Below are 19,353 nucleotides of genomic sequence, written 5' to 3'. Positions count from 1 at the left end.
AGTCAGTTCCTGGTGGCTACAGCCGTTACAGTGGTTGATTTTAATAACTTGTAAGGCCCTGGCTATTTCTGATGTTGGAATTAGCTTCTTGTTATCTTCAAAGGCCCTCAAAAAGACCCTGACCTTCTCAACGGTTTTCGCCGAGAGGTGGGGGCAACCCCGCCTTTTTTGGACTGGAACCGGCATCGAAGGAACCCTTTTAAACCTCTCAACAAGCCCTTTGAAACTTTTATAATCTGGAACGTAGCGAGGTGAGAGAGTAAAAAGTTTCCTGAAAAGTCGGCATACGGTTTCAATGTTTCTGATGGCACCAAATGTACATAAGTGTAATTCATCCCTCCTGTTGCGGTGTAAATAACCTGTTCTTGTTCTGCATAAGGAAAAAATGACTAGTAACTTTGGCCTACTGCCCTCGCTCCGTATGAGTGTAAAATATATCTTAAATGGATAAATAATAAATGTCCAAAAATTTGCAACAAAGCCACGTGCGCAGACACGTGATTTGCATATTCTATATATCTTTAATAGGCATTTACTTTTTGACACTTTTAGTGAAACACCCTGTATTTGCTCAAGAGGCCCCCTATTAGTACAGGGGCCTCCTATTTGTTCAGGGGGCCTCCTATTTATCCAAGGGGCCTGCTATTTTTCTAGGGGCCTCCTATTTGCCCAAGAGGCCTCCTATTTGTCCAGCGGGCCTCCTTCTTATTCAGGGGCCTCCTTTTTTTCCATGTGACCTCCTATTGGTTAAAGTAGCCTCCTATTTTCCAAGCGGCCTCCTATTTATCCAGAGGGCTCCTATTTTAGGGGGCTTCCTCTTTATCCAGGGGGCCTCCTATTTATCCAGGGTCCTTCTATTCATAAAGGGGGCCTCCTATTTGTCCAGGGGGTCTCCTAATTGTCCAAGGGGTCTCCTTTTGTGAAAGGGGCCTCCTATTTGTCCAGGGGGCTCATAATTGTCCAGGGGGCCTCCTTTTGTGAAAGGGGCCTCCTTTTGTGAAAGGGGCCTCCGGTTTGTCTAGTTCTAGGGCCTCCTGTTTGTTCATAGGGCCTCCTATTTTTTCCCAGGGGGCCTCCTAGTTGCAGAGGGCCTCCTACTTGCCCATGGGGCCTCCTATTTGTTCAGGGGGCTTTTAGTTTGTACAGAGGGCCTCCTATTTGTCTAGGGCCTCCTATTTGTTCAGGAGGCCTCCTGCTTGTCCAGAGAGCCTCCCTATTTCTCCAGGGGGCCTCCTATTTATCCAGGGGGCCTCCTGTTTTCCGGGGGGCCTCCTACTTGTTCAGGGGGCCTCCTATTTGTCCAGGGGGCCTCCCATTTGTCCAACAGGGCCTCCGATTTGTCCAAAAGACCTCCTTTTTATACAGAAAACCTTCCATATGAACATCGGACCTCCATTTGTAAAGTAGCTGGTGCGTCTCGGGGGCCTCCACTATTGGGGTCCCAAAATGCCAATTGGGGTCCCAAATGTTCGCATTGGGGTCCCACATGGGACCTCAAAAGTATACAAAGTTACACCCATGACTGTAGGTAGCTCTGGCACGGTGACAAAGTTGCAAAAAAGTGACTTGAGGTTGGTTCGTTCAAAGCGACCTGGTGACCTGACCTTAAACGTTAGGAGGTTCAAACTTGCACACCACATGTGTAAAAGTGATTAGAGAATAGTGGTATCAAATTTTGCGGCGCTACGCGTCGCGGTTTTCCCGCTATTTGCGAAAAACCTCAGGGGGCGGATACCCGCCCCCCGTCGGTGCGCGTGTTAAAGGGACTATCCCACCTTCTAAAATGTTGTTAAAACCAGTTAAATTGTGCCCGACTTTATAGATTGGATGACCAGGAACACGGTTCTGGCATTTATTTTTCATTAAACATCTTAGGCTTCCCATATTCCAAACACAAACTTTCAAATATGTGACGTCACAGCCCAAAATCACCTCCTTCCCCAGGCCACATTACTGTCATAAAGCTGATTCTTTTTACTCTGTAGGCACCACAACAAAGTTCAGACCAAGTTTTAAGCGATTTTTCAACGAACAAACCCATTTAAATCAGAATGACTAAACGAGGTGACGTCACACTAACGGTCGCTCCATGTTGAAGATAGGGCCTTGTACAAGGCCCATTTTCAAATGAAGGGAACGAATTTCTTCAACACCAAGAGGCCGCGGGGGTTGCAACCTAGATAGATAGTGGTTTCTGAACCTCGCCGCAAACTTGGCTATCTCAACTCAAACCCCATGTTAAAGGTGGGATAGTCCCTTTAACTTGACCTGGTGACCGGACCTGACATGGCCTGGGGTCAAAAATTTCACACATTGTCCAAAATTTATGTACAAAAGCGTAGCGCCAGCGCCGCGGTTTTTTATTCACACGCGAAAAACGCGACAGGGTGGTAACATATGCCCCCCCCGCCCCACTGGGGCGAAGGTTCACACCTCTTCTACTTTTTGCACTTTGCACGTGCAGCGGGGCTCATTCACGTGCACCAAGGGTATCCAACGTTTGTTAGAAGGGATACAGTTACTCCACAAAAGTTACCGCAAATCAATCGCCCCAGTGGTTACTGAGATATAGGCATCTCAAAATTGTTAGGGGAGAGCGGGGAGAGTTGTATCATGTCCAAGTTGTATCAGGGCGAATTGTGCCAAACTTATCCAATAGATAGCGCTCGTGACACGACCAGCCGACGAGGTTTTCCGGGCGCCATCTTTCCCTGTTCTGTCGTGTGGCTGGGTGTACGCGTCTCGAGGTGAGAGCCGATTTTATGTTTTTTTAATGTCATTCTAAAAAAAAATGAGTTGCAAGAAAATGTGTGTTTTGGGCATTTAGATATGCCCGAATTTAAAAGATCTCCGTAGCGGTGGTGAGGGTAGGTTCTAAGGCTGCGTGAGCGAAAATGGATTTCTCCAGCTGTCCGCTGTTTTTGAGCACGAGGATGTTTTTTTCCAAGATGGTGGCGAGGTACATGTTGTGTCAGAGCCGGGTGGGGTATGTTGTAACATGTATGTATGTATGGGCATGTTGCTTTTGATCGCGAAAGCTAAGCCCTGTCTCGCGTTTGTAGGTAGCTAGTCAATACTCGTTCCATTTCGGCACAATGTGTTAGCTTCTTTGCTCTTAACGGGCCACTTTTGCATCTAGTCTGTTGATGTTTCGTTCGTTTCGATGTTTCGTTCGGATTGCATTGACCTAAGTTTGGTCTGATAAAAGTGAAGCCTTTGAGCATATACATTGTATTAGCCCCATTTAATGTTGTTGTTATGTTCAAAACCAGTAGCAAGCACACTCCCTGAAACGTGAAATACCTAGTGATACAAATTACCCCACCATGTGATACAACTCACCCAAGCCATGGGGCAAGTTGTATCAAAAACATTGTTCTATTCGGCAGACCGTAGAAGAAAAACTGGTAGAGGTAGCGGAAAAGTTACTTTGCACAAAAAAGCAGAAGAATCAAGGAAGGAGATAGTATGGAAATAATGAGTTTATCACGGATAGTTACGAGGTAATGGGTCTCGGAGTAAAAACTGATACAACCCACCCCACTCTCCCCTACTTCAACAGAACGACTTGAACACCCCGACTCTTCACGTGCCACGTGCCACGACGGTCACCTGAATGCATCATGAGCAGTGAATTACGGGGCAGAAAGGATGGGGCTACCAACAAAGAAGACCGCAGGCCAATCGGCCCAGCGGTTGCTGAGACATCAGTCTCAAAATGCTGATTGCAAATCCGTCAGAAAAAAATAAAAGGCCAAAGTGGCCTCTTATTTTTCGCGCCAAAAACGAGTGTCCAATCCAGGTAGTTAATGTTATCTATGCTAAAGCGAATCCCAAACGGCGGCGCCGGTCGTGGTCTTACCTTGTGAATCGGTCTTGTCCTCGGCCAGGTAATATTGCAGCAGCTGCCACCGGTCTGGCCACCGGCTGACGGCAGCGTCATAGGCTGCGCGCAGCCGGTCACCGGACAGCAGCTGCTGCGTCCGCCGGCGCCAGAGGCCGGCCGTGGCGACCACCGTCGGGCCGTCCATCTCTGGTAGATTGACACGGATGCTGTGCTGCAGGTCACGGCCGAGGTCACGCTCTAACTCCTCCCGGCACCACTGATAGGTGTTCAGTGGTCGGAAATTTACCGCCCACCTCTTACACACCCTCCAGTCCAACTCTCGCTGCCAGGATATCTCGCGCGGCGCGCCCTCACTGATGGCCCGCGTCAGCAGCCCCGGCCGCAGCAGCAGCTCGGCCCGGCCCCGCGGTGTGTCCAGCTCGGCGGTCAGGCCGGCCGGCCGCTCCGCCAGCGGCCGATGCAGCTGCCGACCCCACCAGGTGGTCACCCCGCGAGGGTCACCCAGCAGGAGCTCCAAGTCGGACTCGGTGAGGAGCCGGGTGAGCGGCGTCACGTCGACAGTGATAGTGTTACCGACCTGTGGCGTCATCGGCTCGCTGTCCGCAAGGTCCGCTGGGTCGACCACGCTCCACGCCATGAGCAGGTAACACTGCTGCTGGTGTGGAGCCGACATCTGGTGGTGGAGCCACTGGAGCAGGTAAGGGGCCGCGCGGGCCAGGCGGGGGATGGACCAACTCCACCAGAACTGCCAGCAGGGAGCCTTGGGGCGGTACCTGATGCCGAACGACACAGCGAGCCGGATTAACATCCGTGCCAGATGGAGCCGCAGCTGGCGCTCAGACAGCGGCTCCGTCCCGTCCTCCAGCAATGCGCTCAGGTTAAATAGCTTCTCGCAGCAGGCCATCATGAGGAGTGTTGAGTGCTCCCTCACCAGTCGGAGGGAGCCGATGATGGCCTGCCGCTGCTCCGCGGTCAGTTCTGCCGCCACATCGATGTCGGGATAGAAGAAGCAGGGTAGCCATCCTTCGGCGAGGCGCCGCTCCAGCCAGTCCAGGAGCCGGTGGACGCCGTCCGTGACGCCTGTCCACGGTCCACCGTGCGGCTCCTGGGCCAGCCAGAGCGCCGCCGTCTTGATGAAGTACGACTTCAACCCGACGATGGCTAACCCGCTCTCCTTCAGCACGTTTTTCACGGTCTTGAGTGTTTTTACCGCAGCTCGCAGCACGTGCGGGAGCTGACGGACGGCGAGCAGCTCCGCCCGCGACAGCGAGATGCGATATTCTATGTTTTTAGTTTCGCTGTCCCACCGGCCGGTCGGCACCAGGTGCACCCCGAACCGGGGAATCTCGTCCCGCGCCGCCGCCGACGGGAAGTTGGTCTCCCGGGGGGCGCCGGCGGGCCAGTTTGGCTCGGGCCACCACCCACGCACAAACAGGCAGAAGACTAAGTCCACTCCCCCGTCTTTGCGAGCTGATCCTTTGACGTTGATTGCCGGGCCGGTGGAGGTGACCTCATCAGGGTAACCGGCCCGGCAGTAGTCTTCCATGAGCCGACGAACGAAGTCGCCCGGCAGCGCCTCCAGCGGCTCCTCATGGCCGCACCGGTCCGTCCGCACCCAGTGCAGCGTCACAAAGCCGGCGTTGCTGGTAGGCCGGCCCCACAGCTGTGGCGCAGACTGCGGATCGATGTCGGCCGGCTCCACCCTCGGTGTCGTCCAGCGGAAGGGGCCGTCGAACTCCAACATCATGTCAAAGTCTGACGTGCCCCCATCACCGATGATAAAGTCCTCCAACCCCTCAGCGTTACTCCCCGACGCGTTCCAGGAAACCAGCTGGAGCGGCTGACGGGGCTGGCAGTGACGACACCGGACGGTGGCGGCGGCCGCCCTGGTCTCCGTCAACGCCGACAACAGCGGCCTTTTCACCAGACTCCGGACGGCGCTTTCGACCTCCAGAGCGGTATTGTAGGCCTGTCGCACGAGGCCGGGGTTTCCCTTCATATCATGCGCCTCCAGCATAGTGTCGGCGACCAGATGTGCCGCCGACCCGCACCTCGCCACCAGCCGACCCGCATCTCGGTTCAGCTTCTTGTGCACACGCCTCCAATTCTGCTGCATCCTGCGAAAACGAATGGCGTCGAAGATGTTAGACATGTCTACGAGTATTTAGTTGAAATAGTAAGTCACTCGCAAAACACGCACAATACCACTGGCTGTCACAAACGGACTGGCCGGGTGCGGCCGGCACCGCTGCTGATATGCCACCAGAGCCGACGGCCGCCGGCAGCGACAGACGCGCGCAGAGGCGGATCCAGCCGGTCCGTTTGGGGATGGCAAAAGTTTCTGACCCATTCAGCGACCCCAACCAACCGCCACACCGGTGACCAAGCGACTTAACAACGCCACACTACATCTACATGCATTCACTTCAGGGAGTTTCATCTACTATCAGCATACCGACCAAAATCATCAGCGACGATCGGTCAACTCCAAGGTTATGTAAACCAGGTAGAACGCTCCTGACGAAAAAGCGGGGAACAAAATGAATTTAGCACCGAACCGGACTGCTAATCGGAGCCCAATGTCCAGAGCCTCAAGCCCAAACTGCTGGAGCTGTCGGACAAACTCAGCCGCCAAGATCTCGACGTTATGCTCCTGTCCGAAACTTGGCTTCGACCGAGCACACCAAATCGCCTTCTGGTCATCTCCGGCTACTCCATCAGCCGGGTAGACCGACCCGACGGCCGGGGCTACGGCGGTGTCGCCATCATCACCAAAGCTAACAGTACGCCTGTAGCGCTGAAGCCACCAGGCTCGCAGTGCCCTGACAGTCAACTAGAATCGCAGTGGGCGTTGCTAAAATTACAAAAAAAAAAAAAACGCAATCTGATTGTATGCTCGGTGTACCGACCGCCGCGTTATTCCGCGACCGCACTGCGTGCAGATTTTACAGACCTCGAAACCCAAATTCAGCGCGTCCTAATCGACCTCCCAAATGTCCCGTTTGTCATATGCGGCGATCTGAATTGTGACTTGTTAAAGAGCGCTAGCTCTCCCGCTCGTCAACACGTTAGCGAGTTCCTTTCTGACTACTCCCTGGATCAACTCGTAACAACATCAACTTTCGCATCCGGTTCTCTCTTGGACGTGTGTATTGTAAAAAATCGAAAATTTGTGCGTTCTTGTAGCGTAGCCCATTGCCATTTCAGTCCACACAAATTCGTCTATGTGACCGTTGACGTGCCTAAGCAGCGCCTAAAACCATCTATCATCCAATCTAGATCTTTTAAACGATTGGACGCTCACTCTATCAACATAGAGCTGTTGACTGTCGATTGGCAGGAAGTGTATAACTCGACGTCGGTTGGCGACAAGTGGCAGGCCTTTTTAGATAACTTCCTACCTGTCTTCGACGACCACGCCCCCTCAAAAATGTGTTGATAAGAAACCCTACCGCGCCCCCTGTATCTGCCGCTACCCGCCAGATTATGTCCCGGTGTCGCTCCGCGTTACGCCGGCTAGGCCGCGAGTCTCCCGAGTATAAGACGCTTAAAGGGACTATCCCACCTTTAACCCGCGCACCGACGGGGGGGGGGCGGATATCCGCCCCCCCTGAGGTTTTTCGCGGATAGCGGGAAAACTGCGGCGCGTAGCACCGCGAAATTTGGTATGACTATTCTCTCATCAATTTTACACATGGTGTGCAAGTTTGAACCTCCTAACTTTTAAGGTCAGGTCACCAGATCACTTTGAATGACCCAACCTCAAGTCACTTTTTTGCAACTTTGTCACCGTGCCAGAGCTACAGTAGATGTCGGAGGCCTTTGAAAGTCGCAGGATGTTATTAGGTCATTAGTAGCTACAATTTGCATATCTCGGAATTTTGATGTCGGTGACCTAAGGTCAGGTCAATTTCGCGACCTCCCCATTATAAGTCAATGGGGGAAAAATCAACTCCCTGTTTTTACCACTAAAACGGGTCGGAATGGCCCCATATACCATACATGACTTCACATACGATCAACCTTCACTACCTTGAGGTCTGTTTTGCTGTTGGGCAGCTGTAAGGTCATGTGACGTCATCAAAGGTCACCAAAGGTTTTTTGCCAATAACTCCGTACAGGAACAAGATACAGCCGCGCGGATGGTCTCATTGTGTTCAGCTCGTCAAGACGCATCGAATGATATACATGATGACCTCGAGGTCACGTGACCTGAGGTCAACCTTTGACCTTGACCTTTCGAGGTCAACATATATATCATTCGATGCGGATTGACGAGAGGATCACGATGATGCCCTTAGTTTGTTCCTATCTTGACTACTTCGAAAGTTATTCGAGAAAACCCTCTCCATATCTAGCGCCGCCATTTTGACTTTTTCGACCCCTGTGACGTCATCTTTGACCTGAACTGAAAATGACCTTTGTAAAAATTGTAGACCTTGTCCGTGCGTATCCGATGCCGTTTACCGCTTGTCGCTATCTTGCTTCGTTCTCGAGATCTCAGGGGGGGCGGTCATCCGCCCCCCCCCCCCGTCGGTACTAAGTTGGCGCAGACCCCCGTCGGTGCGCGGGTTAACATGGGGTTTGAGTTGAGATAGCCAAGTTTGCGGCGAGGTTCAGAAACCACTATCTATCTAGGTTGCAACCCCCGCGGCCTCTTGGTGTTGAAGAAATTCGTTCCCTTCATTTGAAAATGGGCCTTGCGCAAGGCCCTACCTTCAACATGGAGCGACCGTTAGTGTGACGTCACCTCGTTTAGTCATTCTGATTTAAATGGGTTTGTTCGTTGCAAAATCGCTTAAAACTTGGTCTGAACTTTGTTGTGGTGCCTACAGAGTAAAAAGAATCAGCTTTATGACAGTAATGTGCCCTGGGGAAGGAGGTAATTTTGGGCTGTGACGTCACATATTTGAAAGTTTGTGTTTGGAATATGGGAAGCCTAAGATGTTTAACCCGCGCACCGACGGGGGTCTGCGCCAACTTAGTACCGACGGGGGGGGGGCGGATGACCGCCCCCCCCCCTGAGATCTCGAGAACGAAGCAAGATAGCGACAAGCGGTAAACGGCATCGGATACGCACGGACAAGGTCTACAATTTTTACAAAGGTCATTTTCAGGTCAGGTCAAAGATGACGTCACAGGGGTCGAAAAAGTCAAAATGGCGGCGCTAGATATGGAGAGGGTTTTTCTCGAATAACTTTCGGAGTAGTCAAGATAGGAACAAACTAAGGGCATCATCGTGATCCTCTCGTCGATCCGCATCGAATGATATATATGTTGACCTCGAAAGATCAAGGTCAAAGGTTGACCTCAGGTCACGTGACCTCGAGGTCATCATGTATATCATTCGATGCGTCTTGACGAGCTGAACACAATGAGATCATCCGCGCGGCTGTATCTTGTTCCTGTAAGGAGTTATTGGCAAAAAGCCTTTGGTGACCTTTGATGACGTCACATGACCTTACAGCTGCCCAACAGCAAAACAGACCTCAAGGTAGTGAAGGTTGATCGTATGTGAAGTCATGTATGGTATATGGGGCCATTCCGACCCGTTTTAGTGGTAAAAACAGGGAGTTGATTTTTCCCCCATTGACTTATAATGGGGAGGTCGCGAAATTGACCTGACCTTAGGTCACCGACATCAAAATTCCGAGATAAACAAATTGTAGCTACTAATGACCTAATAACATCCTGCGACTTTCAAAGGCCTCCGACATCTACTGTAGCTCTGGCACGGTGACAAAGTTGCAAAAAAGTGACTTGAGGTTGGGTCATTCAAAGTGACCTGGTGACCTGACCTTAAAAGTTAGGAGGTTCAAACTTGCACACCATGTGTAAAATTGATGAGAGAATAGTCATACCAAATTTCGCGGCGCTACGCGCCACGGTTTTCCCGCTATCCGCGAAAAAACTCAGGGGGGGGCGGATATCCGCCCCCCCGTCGGTGCGCGGGTTAATGAAAAATAAATGCCAGAACCGTGTTCCTGAACCGTGGGGGGGGGGCGGATGACCGCCCCCCCCTGAGATCTCGAGAACGAAGCAAGATAGCGACAAGCAGTAAACGGCATCGGATACGCACGGACAAGGTCTACAATTTTTACCAAGGTCATTTTCAGGTCAGGTCAAAGATGACGTCACAGGGGTCGAAAAAGTCAAAATGGCAGCGCTAGATATGGAGAGAGTTTTTCTCGAATAACTTTCAAATTATTCAAGATATGAAAAAACTAAGGGCAGCATCGTGATCCTCTCGTCAATCCGCATCGAATTATATATATGTTGACCTCGAAAGGTCAAGGTCAAAGGTTTACCTAAGGTCACGTGACCTCGAGGTCATCATGTATATCAATCGCTGCGTCTTGACGAGCTGAACACAATGAGACCATCCGCGCGGCTGTATCTTGTTCCTGTACGGAGTTATTGGCAAAAAAAAAACCTTTGGAGAACTTTGGTGACGTCACATGACCTTACAGCTGCCCAACAGCAAAACAGACCTCAAGGTAGTGAAGGTTGATCGTATATGAAGTCATGTATGGTGTATGGGGCCATTCCGACACATTTTAGTGGTAAAACAGGGAGTTGATTTTCCCCTATTGACTTATAATGGGGAGGTCGAGAAATTGACCTGACCTTAGGTCATCGATATCAAAATTCCGAGATAAACGAATTGTAGCTACTAATCACTTAATAGCATCCTGCGGCTTTCAAAGGCCTCCAACATCTTCTGTAGCTCTGGCACGGTGACAAAGTTGCAAAAAAGTGAGATGAGGTTGGGCCATTCAAAGTGACCGGATGACCTGACCTTAAAAGTAAGGAGGTTCAAACTTGCACACCATGTGTAAAATTGATGAGAGAATAGTCGTCCCAAATTTCGCGGCGCTACGCGCCGCGGTTTTTCCGCTATTTGCGAAAAACCTCAGGGGTGGCGGATATCCGCCCCCCGTCGGTGCGCGTGTTAAAAACTTGCTTCCAAACCATTGGCGACATTATTTTGCACATCATAAACACCTCCATCACCCGTTCCGACATACCAACCTAACTCCTGGAAACACTATCGTCCAACCCATCTTCAAGTCTGGCAACCCATCTGACCCCAGCAATTTCAGACCGATCTCCCTAGTTCCCGTTATCATGAAAATCATCGAGCGTGTGCATCCATCGGCAGCCCTATCACAACCTCTCCCAAACCACCTTCTTTCGTCTACCCAGCACGGATTCCGCCCTCGGCACTCCACTGAGACTGCACTGCTGTCAGTCACAGATAGCATCCTTGCCGCCACCGATAGGGGTGAGATCTCAATGCTGTGCCTCATAGATCTCAGCAAATGTTTCGACGTCATCAATCATGAACTCCTAGTAAAAACAAAAAAACTTGAAATGCACGGCATTGAGACCTCCTGGTTTTCCGCTTATCTCCATGGTCACACGCAGAGCGTGTCCCTGAAAGATAAAACCGGCCGTAAGATGACCCCCGATCGCTCCCAAACACCGTGGGCGTTTTCCAGGGATCGGCGCTGGGCCCCCTGCTTTTCACAATATTCTCGAATGACCTTTCATTCTTTGCTGGAGATGCCACCGACTATCAGTACGCCGACGACACACAGATATTGGTGAGTAGGGTGTGTCGACAGAGGGGTTTTTCTCACAGATTTGCGTTAGACAAGGATATAAATTGGCGCGAGCATGCCAAAACACTAGCCCTGCAGTTGGTTTTGCGTAAAAATGCGATTTGACGGGGCTCGGGCAGGTCAAAGTTACAGCGAAAAAGTCGCAGTCGACGGTGCTGCCACCTACATTGCCAATAACGGGCACTATCATATCGTGATAATTGGGGTAGTTTCAAATGAGAAATGACTTCTATTTTTGTTCATACTGCTTAAGAAGAAATAAAACAATTCGGAAACATACATTTTTCCCAAATATCGCGTTCCATTTTTTCCTGTTGAGTTGTTAGGAAAGTGGTAAATTTCAAGGTTGACGGCTAAAAAACGAAACAGGAGGAACAGAGCAGGAATCACCAAGACGTGTGCCGCGCCGATGCTGTAGATAAGGGGTGAGCAACAGAACCAGCATACCTAACGATTTTGATTAGTGATAGATATTTTTCTCTAAATGTAAGACTATAAGTAACTCAGGCAAGCCTTCTAATACCTATCGGTATCGACAGGGTTGCGGTAAAAGGTACAATCGATGGCACATTACAATTATTCTGAGTTGGGTAACAACATTCTTCAGATACCTACCATCAACAACCTCACTATCTCCTATATGGGAGCTATATCATCTGATTCCAGCGCCCTGAAAACAAACAGGTTATCACCAAAAATCTCTGTATTAGCGCCTACCGACATATGCTGAATGACGCTATCAATACCCCACATTTGTAAAAGGTGATTCGCCACACAGCCCGCCGGCGTCTGAGGGGTTGAATCAGTGAGCCAGATTGCCAGCGACTCATCACTGAACTACCGGGCGTAACAAAACGGACGATGGGACATGACTCAGAGATCACCACAGACGCGACGGTAAGCCGCCAACAGCTCCTCTGATGTATGCTTTAAGGATGTTGGCCAAAATTTAAGATCGATGTTATCTAGTGCTAATATTTGGGTTTTTTGGTTTTTCTAATCCCCTCTATTTCGCGTATTGCTTGAAGAAAAAGCTAGAGGGTTTCTTTTCACCGATGTCAAGTGATTTTAGTTCAAAAGATTGGTGGTGCTGCTACTGGCAACATTATTGGCGCAATATAACCGTTCTTTAGTCACCGTGTCAATAATATTGACACAGTCAATGACCACCGACTCTCACTGAATGTGTCTTCCTGTTCCGCAGGAAGCTGAGCTGTGACTGACTGCCGGCCATTGCGTGTCATCAGTTCGGCCAGTAGCGGCGGAATACCTTCAATTAAGGGGGGCACTGCCGACTTTTGGTCCCATTCTTTCCATGCAACGCCCATAGGGCTAATGTTAAAATGCCAAAATCAAAGGGGGAACGGTGCCGCGGTGCCCTCCCCGTTCCGCCGCCTATGAGTTCGGCTTGACAAGGGAACTGCGAGGTGGCAGATAGCGATATCACGTATCTGAACGAGGGTTCCGCACGAGCTCAGATGGCCTTCGGTTACATTTGTCGTTGCGTCTGTGATGATCTCTGAGTCATGTCGCATCGTCCGTTTTGTTATGCCCGGTAGTTCAGCGGTGAGTCGCTGGCAATCTGGCTCACTGATTCAACCCCTCAGACAGGGGCCCGGGAACGATTTTCAAGTTGGGGGGCGAGCCTAAAATACCTGACATGATGCATATGAAACAGTGGCGTAGCTAGGGGTCTAAGGGGACACGTACCCCCCCCCCCCCCCCATCGGGTTCAAAGGGACCTTCGGGTCCGAGGGGCCCTGCGGCGCCATTTGACCGCTGAAGGTCAAACCGCTGACGCCCCATGGGGCTCGTTAGAGCACCTCATGGGCCCTAAATAGCCACACTAAGATCTCCATAAGGGCCCACGCCGGCTTCTGAGCGCCTCTTGCGCCTTTTCAGGGCACCTCGGTGGTCTCCAAAGGCCCGTTACTGGCCTCTGAGAGTCCTTACCGGCCTATGAGGGGCCAGTTCTAGGGGCATTTCCCGCAGGTGTGATGGTCCCACACTTATTTTTCTGAGGGCCCCATAACGGCAACTATGGGGCCCTCATTGGCGCCTATGAGGGCCCACACCGGTGTCTGAGGGTTTCACACCTCCAACTCTGAGTGCCTACACCAGTGCCTATTAAAATTAAGCCCTGTATCGGCGGCTCTGAGGACCCAACCAACACCTGTGCATCTGAAGGCCACCCACTGGTGACTTTTGAGGGTCCCACATCGGTGAGTCTGAGGGCCCCACCGGCGTCTGACAGTACCATGCCGGTCTCTAAGGACCCCACAGGACTTCTTCTGGCGGCCTAAGGACCCCTTGCCGGTCACTGAGACCGCCTGCCGGCTTGTAGAGAGTTCGCGTCAGCAGCTCTAAAGCCCCCACACCCGTCTGTAACGGCTCCACACCAGCGTCTATGAGGGCCCACAGCAACGCCTGTAAGGACCCTCATCGGCGCCTCTGAGAGAATCACACTAGCACCTCTGAGCGCCCACACCGGCACCTGCATGACGGCCCCACACCGGTACCTCTAAAGGCCCCTTACCGGCGGCTCTGAGCGCCCTATGCCGGTGATTCTGAGGGTGCTGCCGATAACCGAAGGCACCACATAAGCCCTTAGTGTCGCTGAGCTTTAATCCCATACCGGCCCTCTAATGTATCCCGTGCATCCCATCCCATACCGAGGGCGCCACGTCAGTGCACTCATTGCCCCACACCCCTCCCTCACACCCGGAGCGGGTAAACTGCGTTATACCTAACCTATAGCAACGATTTTACCACCGTTGTACGTTATGCATTTCTCAAAGTTGACTGAAAATGGTCCAGTATAAAACTGGCCTGCCAAGCTTATGGCCAAGGTCAGGCCCAAATCAAAGCGGGATGACAATAGCAGATGTTGTCAAATCGATACTTTATCAGCAGAAACCATTTGAAGTGGTCAGGTAAAGGCTACGTGCTCTGTGATTGGAAGGAAAATGATTGTTCTGCCAAAATGACACGTGGGACGAAAGACAATGTTTAGGTAAGCGAGATAACGAGAGATCAGCGGTAAAAATTAAGGAAAAACGTGAGGAAAGCTCGCGCGAATACTCAGCCTGTCAGACGCCACTGTGCACTGTAGAAAAGCTATATTTAGCGTAGATATATCGAGATGTGAAACAACTGTGTAACGAGAGCCGGAATAACAACGGAGCGAAAGCGACAGTGCCAGAAACACAAACTATTTTAGATAAAAGATAGAAACGGGCTTACAGAAAACAACGAAATAATTACGCCAATTAAAGCACAATAAACTTATTTTAGAACGCAAGTAACATTATATAATCTTAAGACAATAGCGAAGATAATACGATTTAAATATAATACTAAAAACGAGATCAGAAGGTACTTGAAAAGGAAACAGTATTTGCGCACACGCGACAAAACAATAGCGCACTTGGGCGGAGACGCCGCAACTAAATAATGTGCCGGTGGGCTGCGCGGCACCACACATTCAGATGGCAAGGAAAATGCCGCGTGTTGATGTTTAGATGTATAAAGGAAACAAGAAGGAAAAAAGTCCGGAAAAGGGAGGAAAGACCTTTTCTCGCTGCCTCAATGTTGAGGGGGCGCCGCCCCCTCGGCTCCCAAGTTGGGGGGGGGGGGACAAGCGCCCCCGCTGCCCCCCCCCCTGTTCCCGGGTCTATGCGGTCTCAGACGCCGGCGGGCTGTGTGGCGAATCACCTTTTACAAATGCGGGGTATTGATAGCGTCATTCAGCATATGTCGGTAGGCGCTAATACAGAGATTTTTGGTGATAACCTGTTTGTTTTCAGGGCGCTGGAATCAGATGATATAGCTCCCATATAGGAGATAGTGAGGTTGTTGATGGTAGGTATCTGAAGAATGTTGTTACCCAACTCAGAATAATTGTAATGTGCCATCGATTGTACCTTTTACCGCAACCCTGTCGATACCGATAGGTATTAGAAGGCTTGCCTGAGTTACTTATAGTCTTACATTTAGAGAAAAATATCTATCACTAATCAAAATCGTTAGGTATGCTGGTTCTGTTGCTCACCCCTTATCTACAGCATCGGCGCGGCACACGTCTTGGTGATTCCTGCTCTGTTCCTCCTGTTTCGTTTTTTAGCCGTCAACCTTGAAATTTACCACTTTCCTAACAACTCAACAGGAAAAAATGGAACGCGATATTTGGGAAAAATGTATGTTTCCGAATTGTTTTATTTCTTCTTAAGCAGTATGAACAAAAATAGAAGTCATTTCTCATTTGAAACTACCCCAATTATCACGATATGATAGTGCCCGTTATTGGCAATGTAGGTGGCAGCACCGTCGACTGCGACTTTTTCGCTGTAACTTTGACCTGCCCGAGCCCCGTCAAATCGCATTTTTACGCAAAACCAACTGCAGGGCTAGTGTTTTGGCATGCTCGCGCCAATTTATATCTTTGTCTAACGCGAATCTGCGACTATCGACACACCCTAGAGCGGCCCACGCGACGACATCAGGGGCCTCATCTCGCGCATGGAGGCATCATTCGCGTCACTTAACCCTCGCCCATGTAGGGGGGGGGGGGGGTGGTGCAACCCCCCCTGAGGTTTTTCTTAGCTACACGCCGAACCGTTTCAGATAGCCTGCTCAAATTTTCAGTACCCTTTGGGGCATCCTTTGCGCAACTTTTGGTAAAAAACTTTTGTCAAGGTCATGTCAGGTCACGGAGTTATGAAGTCATAAAGGGAACAACCTCCGGCCAGATTTACGCTAAATTGGAGATTGCCTCACAATGGTATAAATGCCGACTGACCTGACACACTGATGGATTGTTTTAGAATCATAACTGGCTGATTTGACATTGGCACAATGTCCGTTGACCTTTTCAAGGTTACTAAAGGTCAAGGTCAGGTCAGTGACCTCGGTTGACCTGTAATGACTTCTTGCACTTGTAGGTATGCCTTTTCGGGGTATTTTGATGCCCTGAATTCGAATTTGCTATCCATTTCAGGCATCGTCAGTTGTTTCTTGTAGCTCATTTTGGGTCAGGGTCAGGTCAGTGACGTCACACGCCTGACGTGACCCAATGCACAAATGACCTTGCAGACTTCCGATGCTCCCAACGCATCATTTTTAGAGGTATGACATCGAAATACACACCAAACGATAGAGAATTGATCAAGGATCACGATAGTGAAGGTTTCAAGTCGATATCTCTTACCGTTTTGCCGCAATCGGCGCGGAAATCTGAAAAAGTTAAATTTTTCCGAAAATTTGACCTTTGACCGGTCATAAGTAGGTCAAATGTTGACCTAGGACCAAAAAATATACCACCAATCGCGAGATCTCGTTGAGAGCAATCCGTTGGTCTTTTCCGCTAAGCTCTACGACGCTCCGTTTTCAAACGCCAGGGGGGGGGGTCGCACCAACCCCCCCCCCCTGCATGGGCGAAGGTGGCAAAACACCGTTTACGGGCGAGGGTTAACGCCTGGTTCTGCCCACACGCCCTGAGAGTCAACGCTTCTAAAACTCAACTCATAGTATTCTGTAGTCAACAAAATCCACGTAAACTGCCTCGCTTCAAAATTTCATTCCGTGACGCTGAGCTCCAGCCGTGTGCTCAGGTGGGAAACCTGGGCGTTGTATTCGACGGCGCACTCACCTGGGAGGCACACGTAGCCGAGCTGAGCCGTCGTTGCAAGGGCGCACTGATCGGCCTCTCCCACGCACGACACTGTCTCCCAGACGGCATCCTCAAAACGATCGTAACAGCACTTGTCATCTCGCGCGTCTGCCTCACTGTCTACGGAAATGGCTCCCGGAAAAACTTTGACCGGCTCCAAAAAATTATGAACTTCGCAGCACGGGTCATCTTCGGCCGCCGTAAATAGAATTCGGCCACGTGTCTGGCCTCCGCGACTCGCATGGATGGATACATCCGAAAGCTATGGCCGATATTCAAACCCTCATCATCATCATCATCATCATTTATTTCGTTTGGAAATCCATATTCACGGCTATTCTGTTCAAGTGTCAATCATCATGTATTACATCAACAGACACTCCACACATGGTTGTGGCTATTCTGTGCCTTAACCCGCGCCCTGCTGGGGGGGGGGGGGTGTTTGAACACCCCCCTTTGTGGTTTTTCGCGAATATCTCAAAAACGGCGGCGCTCCGCGCCGCCGTTTTTGGTACACCTTATCATACATCAATTCTACACATGTTGTGAAAATTTCAGACCAAGGTCATTCAAGGTCAGGTCACCAGGTCACTTGAAGTGACCTCACCTCATAAAAAGTTCCAATGTCTGTCATAGCTACACCGAGTGACCGATCGCTTTGAAACTTTCAGCGATTGCTAAGTGCAATAACATGTACAAAATGTATATCTCAGAATTTTGATGTCGATGACCTAAGGTCAGGTCAATTTTGCGACCTCCCCATTATAAGTCAATGGGAGAAAATTGAAATGCGCCTCTTTTGGACGAAAGACATTATAAACACTCCCAAACACCGAATTACAAGTGGTTTAGACACACTGAACATGAAAATGGTGTCCGTGACCCTTGTTTATGTCCTGAGGTCATCTTAGGTCACGAATGGTATCTAACAGTTTTTCGCAAATAACTTTTGATAGAGGCATGCTAGAGCGATGAAAACGCCTTAGATGTGTTCAGCTCGACGATACGGATCGACTGATATGCAACATGACCCTTTCCGGTCAGGTCATGACCTTGACCTGAGGTCAAATTTTCAAGTTGACCTTTCAAGGTCAAGTTATAGTTCATTCGATGCGTCTTGACGAGAGGAACACGATGCCGGTAAAAGTAAGCTCGTACAAGGCTTGGGTCAAAAGTTATTGCAGAAAAACTGTTTCCGAAAAAATCGGCTATTTTTGCAGTTTTTGCCCCCTGCAGGCAAAACCGTTGACGTTAGGTCAAATCTGAGAGAATTACTCAGAAAGGGCGTTAATAGGGCTATCGAATGCGCTTTTCCGCGGCGCTGTAGCTCTATTGGTTCCCGAGTTATGCGTTGGTTTCTTGGAAATTTTCGACATTCGACCTGGAAATCGGCGAAATTTTGCCTTCAATGACCCCTGGTGACCTGACCTTTGACCTGACCAAAAAATTGACCGAAGTGATTTCGTCATTATTTTTTACGCTCTTTCGAACGCCGCCTTCCGCGTATCGCTACGTGGCCCAGGAGCCGAGTTACAAGGGGGGGGATGTTCAAACACCCCCCCAGCAGGGCGTGGAAATCCAGGACCCCCAGCCGGGCGCGGGTTAAGTAAGATAGATAAAACAAAGTGTCAATGAGGTGGGAGGGATGTCACGCAACATGTATGTTGCAGGCACTTTAGAAAATCAGTCATTTTGTAAAATGCCTAGGCATTTTACAAAAAGACGGCTGTTTGAAAAATGACTGAACGCAACCAGGCTTTTTCAAAATGGCTAGCCATTTTACAAAATGACTAGGCATTTTGCAAAATGCCTGACCAGCATGGAACGTAGATCCCACTACAGATACTATGGCCAACAGTTTTTGGACGTCTTCCTATACCCTATAGGTAAGTGTTCAGCCTGTAGCTGATCGATTTGAAGCTCTGTGATGACGACAATGCTGAGTAACGACCAGGTTGACGCACGGACGCTCACTCACAGCCCACGCATCAACAAAGAAGCCCAGTGTGGACCACCCCTCCCCTCCTCAGTTGACTGGACAGCGCTCATTGGCTCTAAGGAACTTCAACAAGTCTACCCTAGGCCTAGTCCACGCAATTGTTTACAGTATTATTGTTTAGGTTTTCTTCCTAACTTTTCTTTGGAATAAAAAAGCTCTCTGATCACAATGAATATTAAAGCAATAATTAACAAAACACGATTAATTTTGTTCT

The 19,353-nt window shown here is 50.1% G+C and overlaps 1 protein-coding gene across 1 annotated transcript in view; it reads right to left on the bottom strand.

The window, feature by feature from the left end:
- Window positions 1-19,353, bottom strand: part of LOC122375343 — a 44,642-nt gene that overhangs the window by 9,466 nt on the left and 15,823 nt on the right. Inside the window, exon 2 of the mRNA XM_043354673.1 lies at window positions 3,863-5,964. Within this exon, the coding sequence (XP_043210608.1) occupies window positions 3,863-5,963 (2,101 nt within the window). The 5' untranslated portion in view covers window position 5,964. The remainder of the gene's footprint in view (window positions 1-3,862; window positions 5,965-19,353) is intronic.

The sequence above is a fragment of the Amphibalanus amphitrite genome, unplaced genomic scaffold, assembly GCF_019059575.1.
Source record: "Amphibalanus amphitrite isolate SeventyFive unplaced genomic scaffold, NRLGWU_Aamphi_draft 000041F_arrow, whole genome shotgun sequence".
Lineage (NCBI taxonomy): Eukaryota > Metazoa > Arthropoda > Thecostraca > Balanomorpha > Balanidae > Amphibalanus > Amphibalanus amphitrite.
Note: the sequence above shows the minus strand (reverse complement) of the source record. Positions and strands in the feature narration are given on the sequence as shown.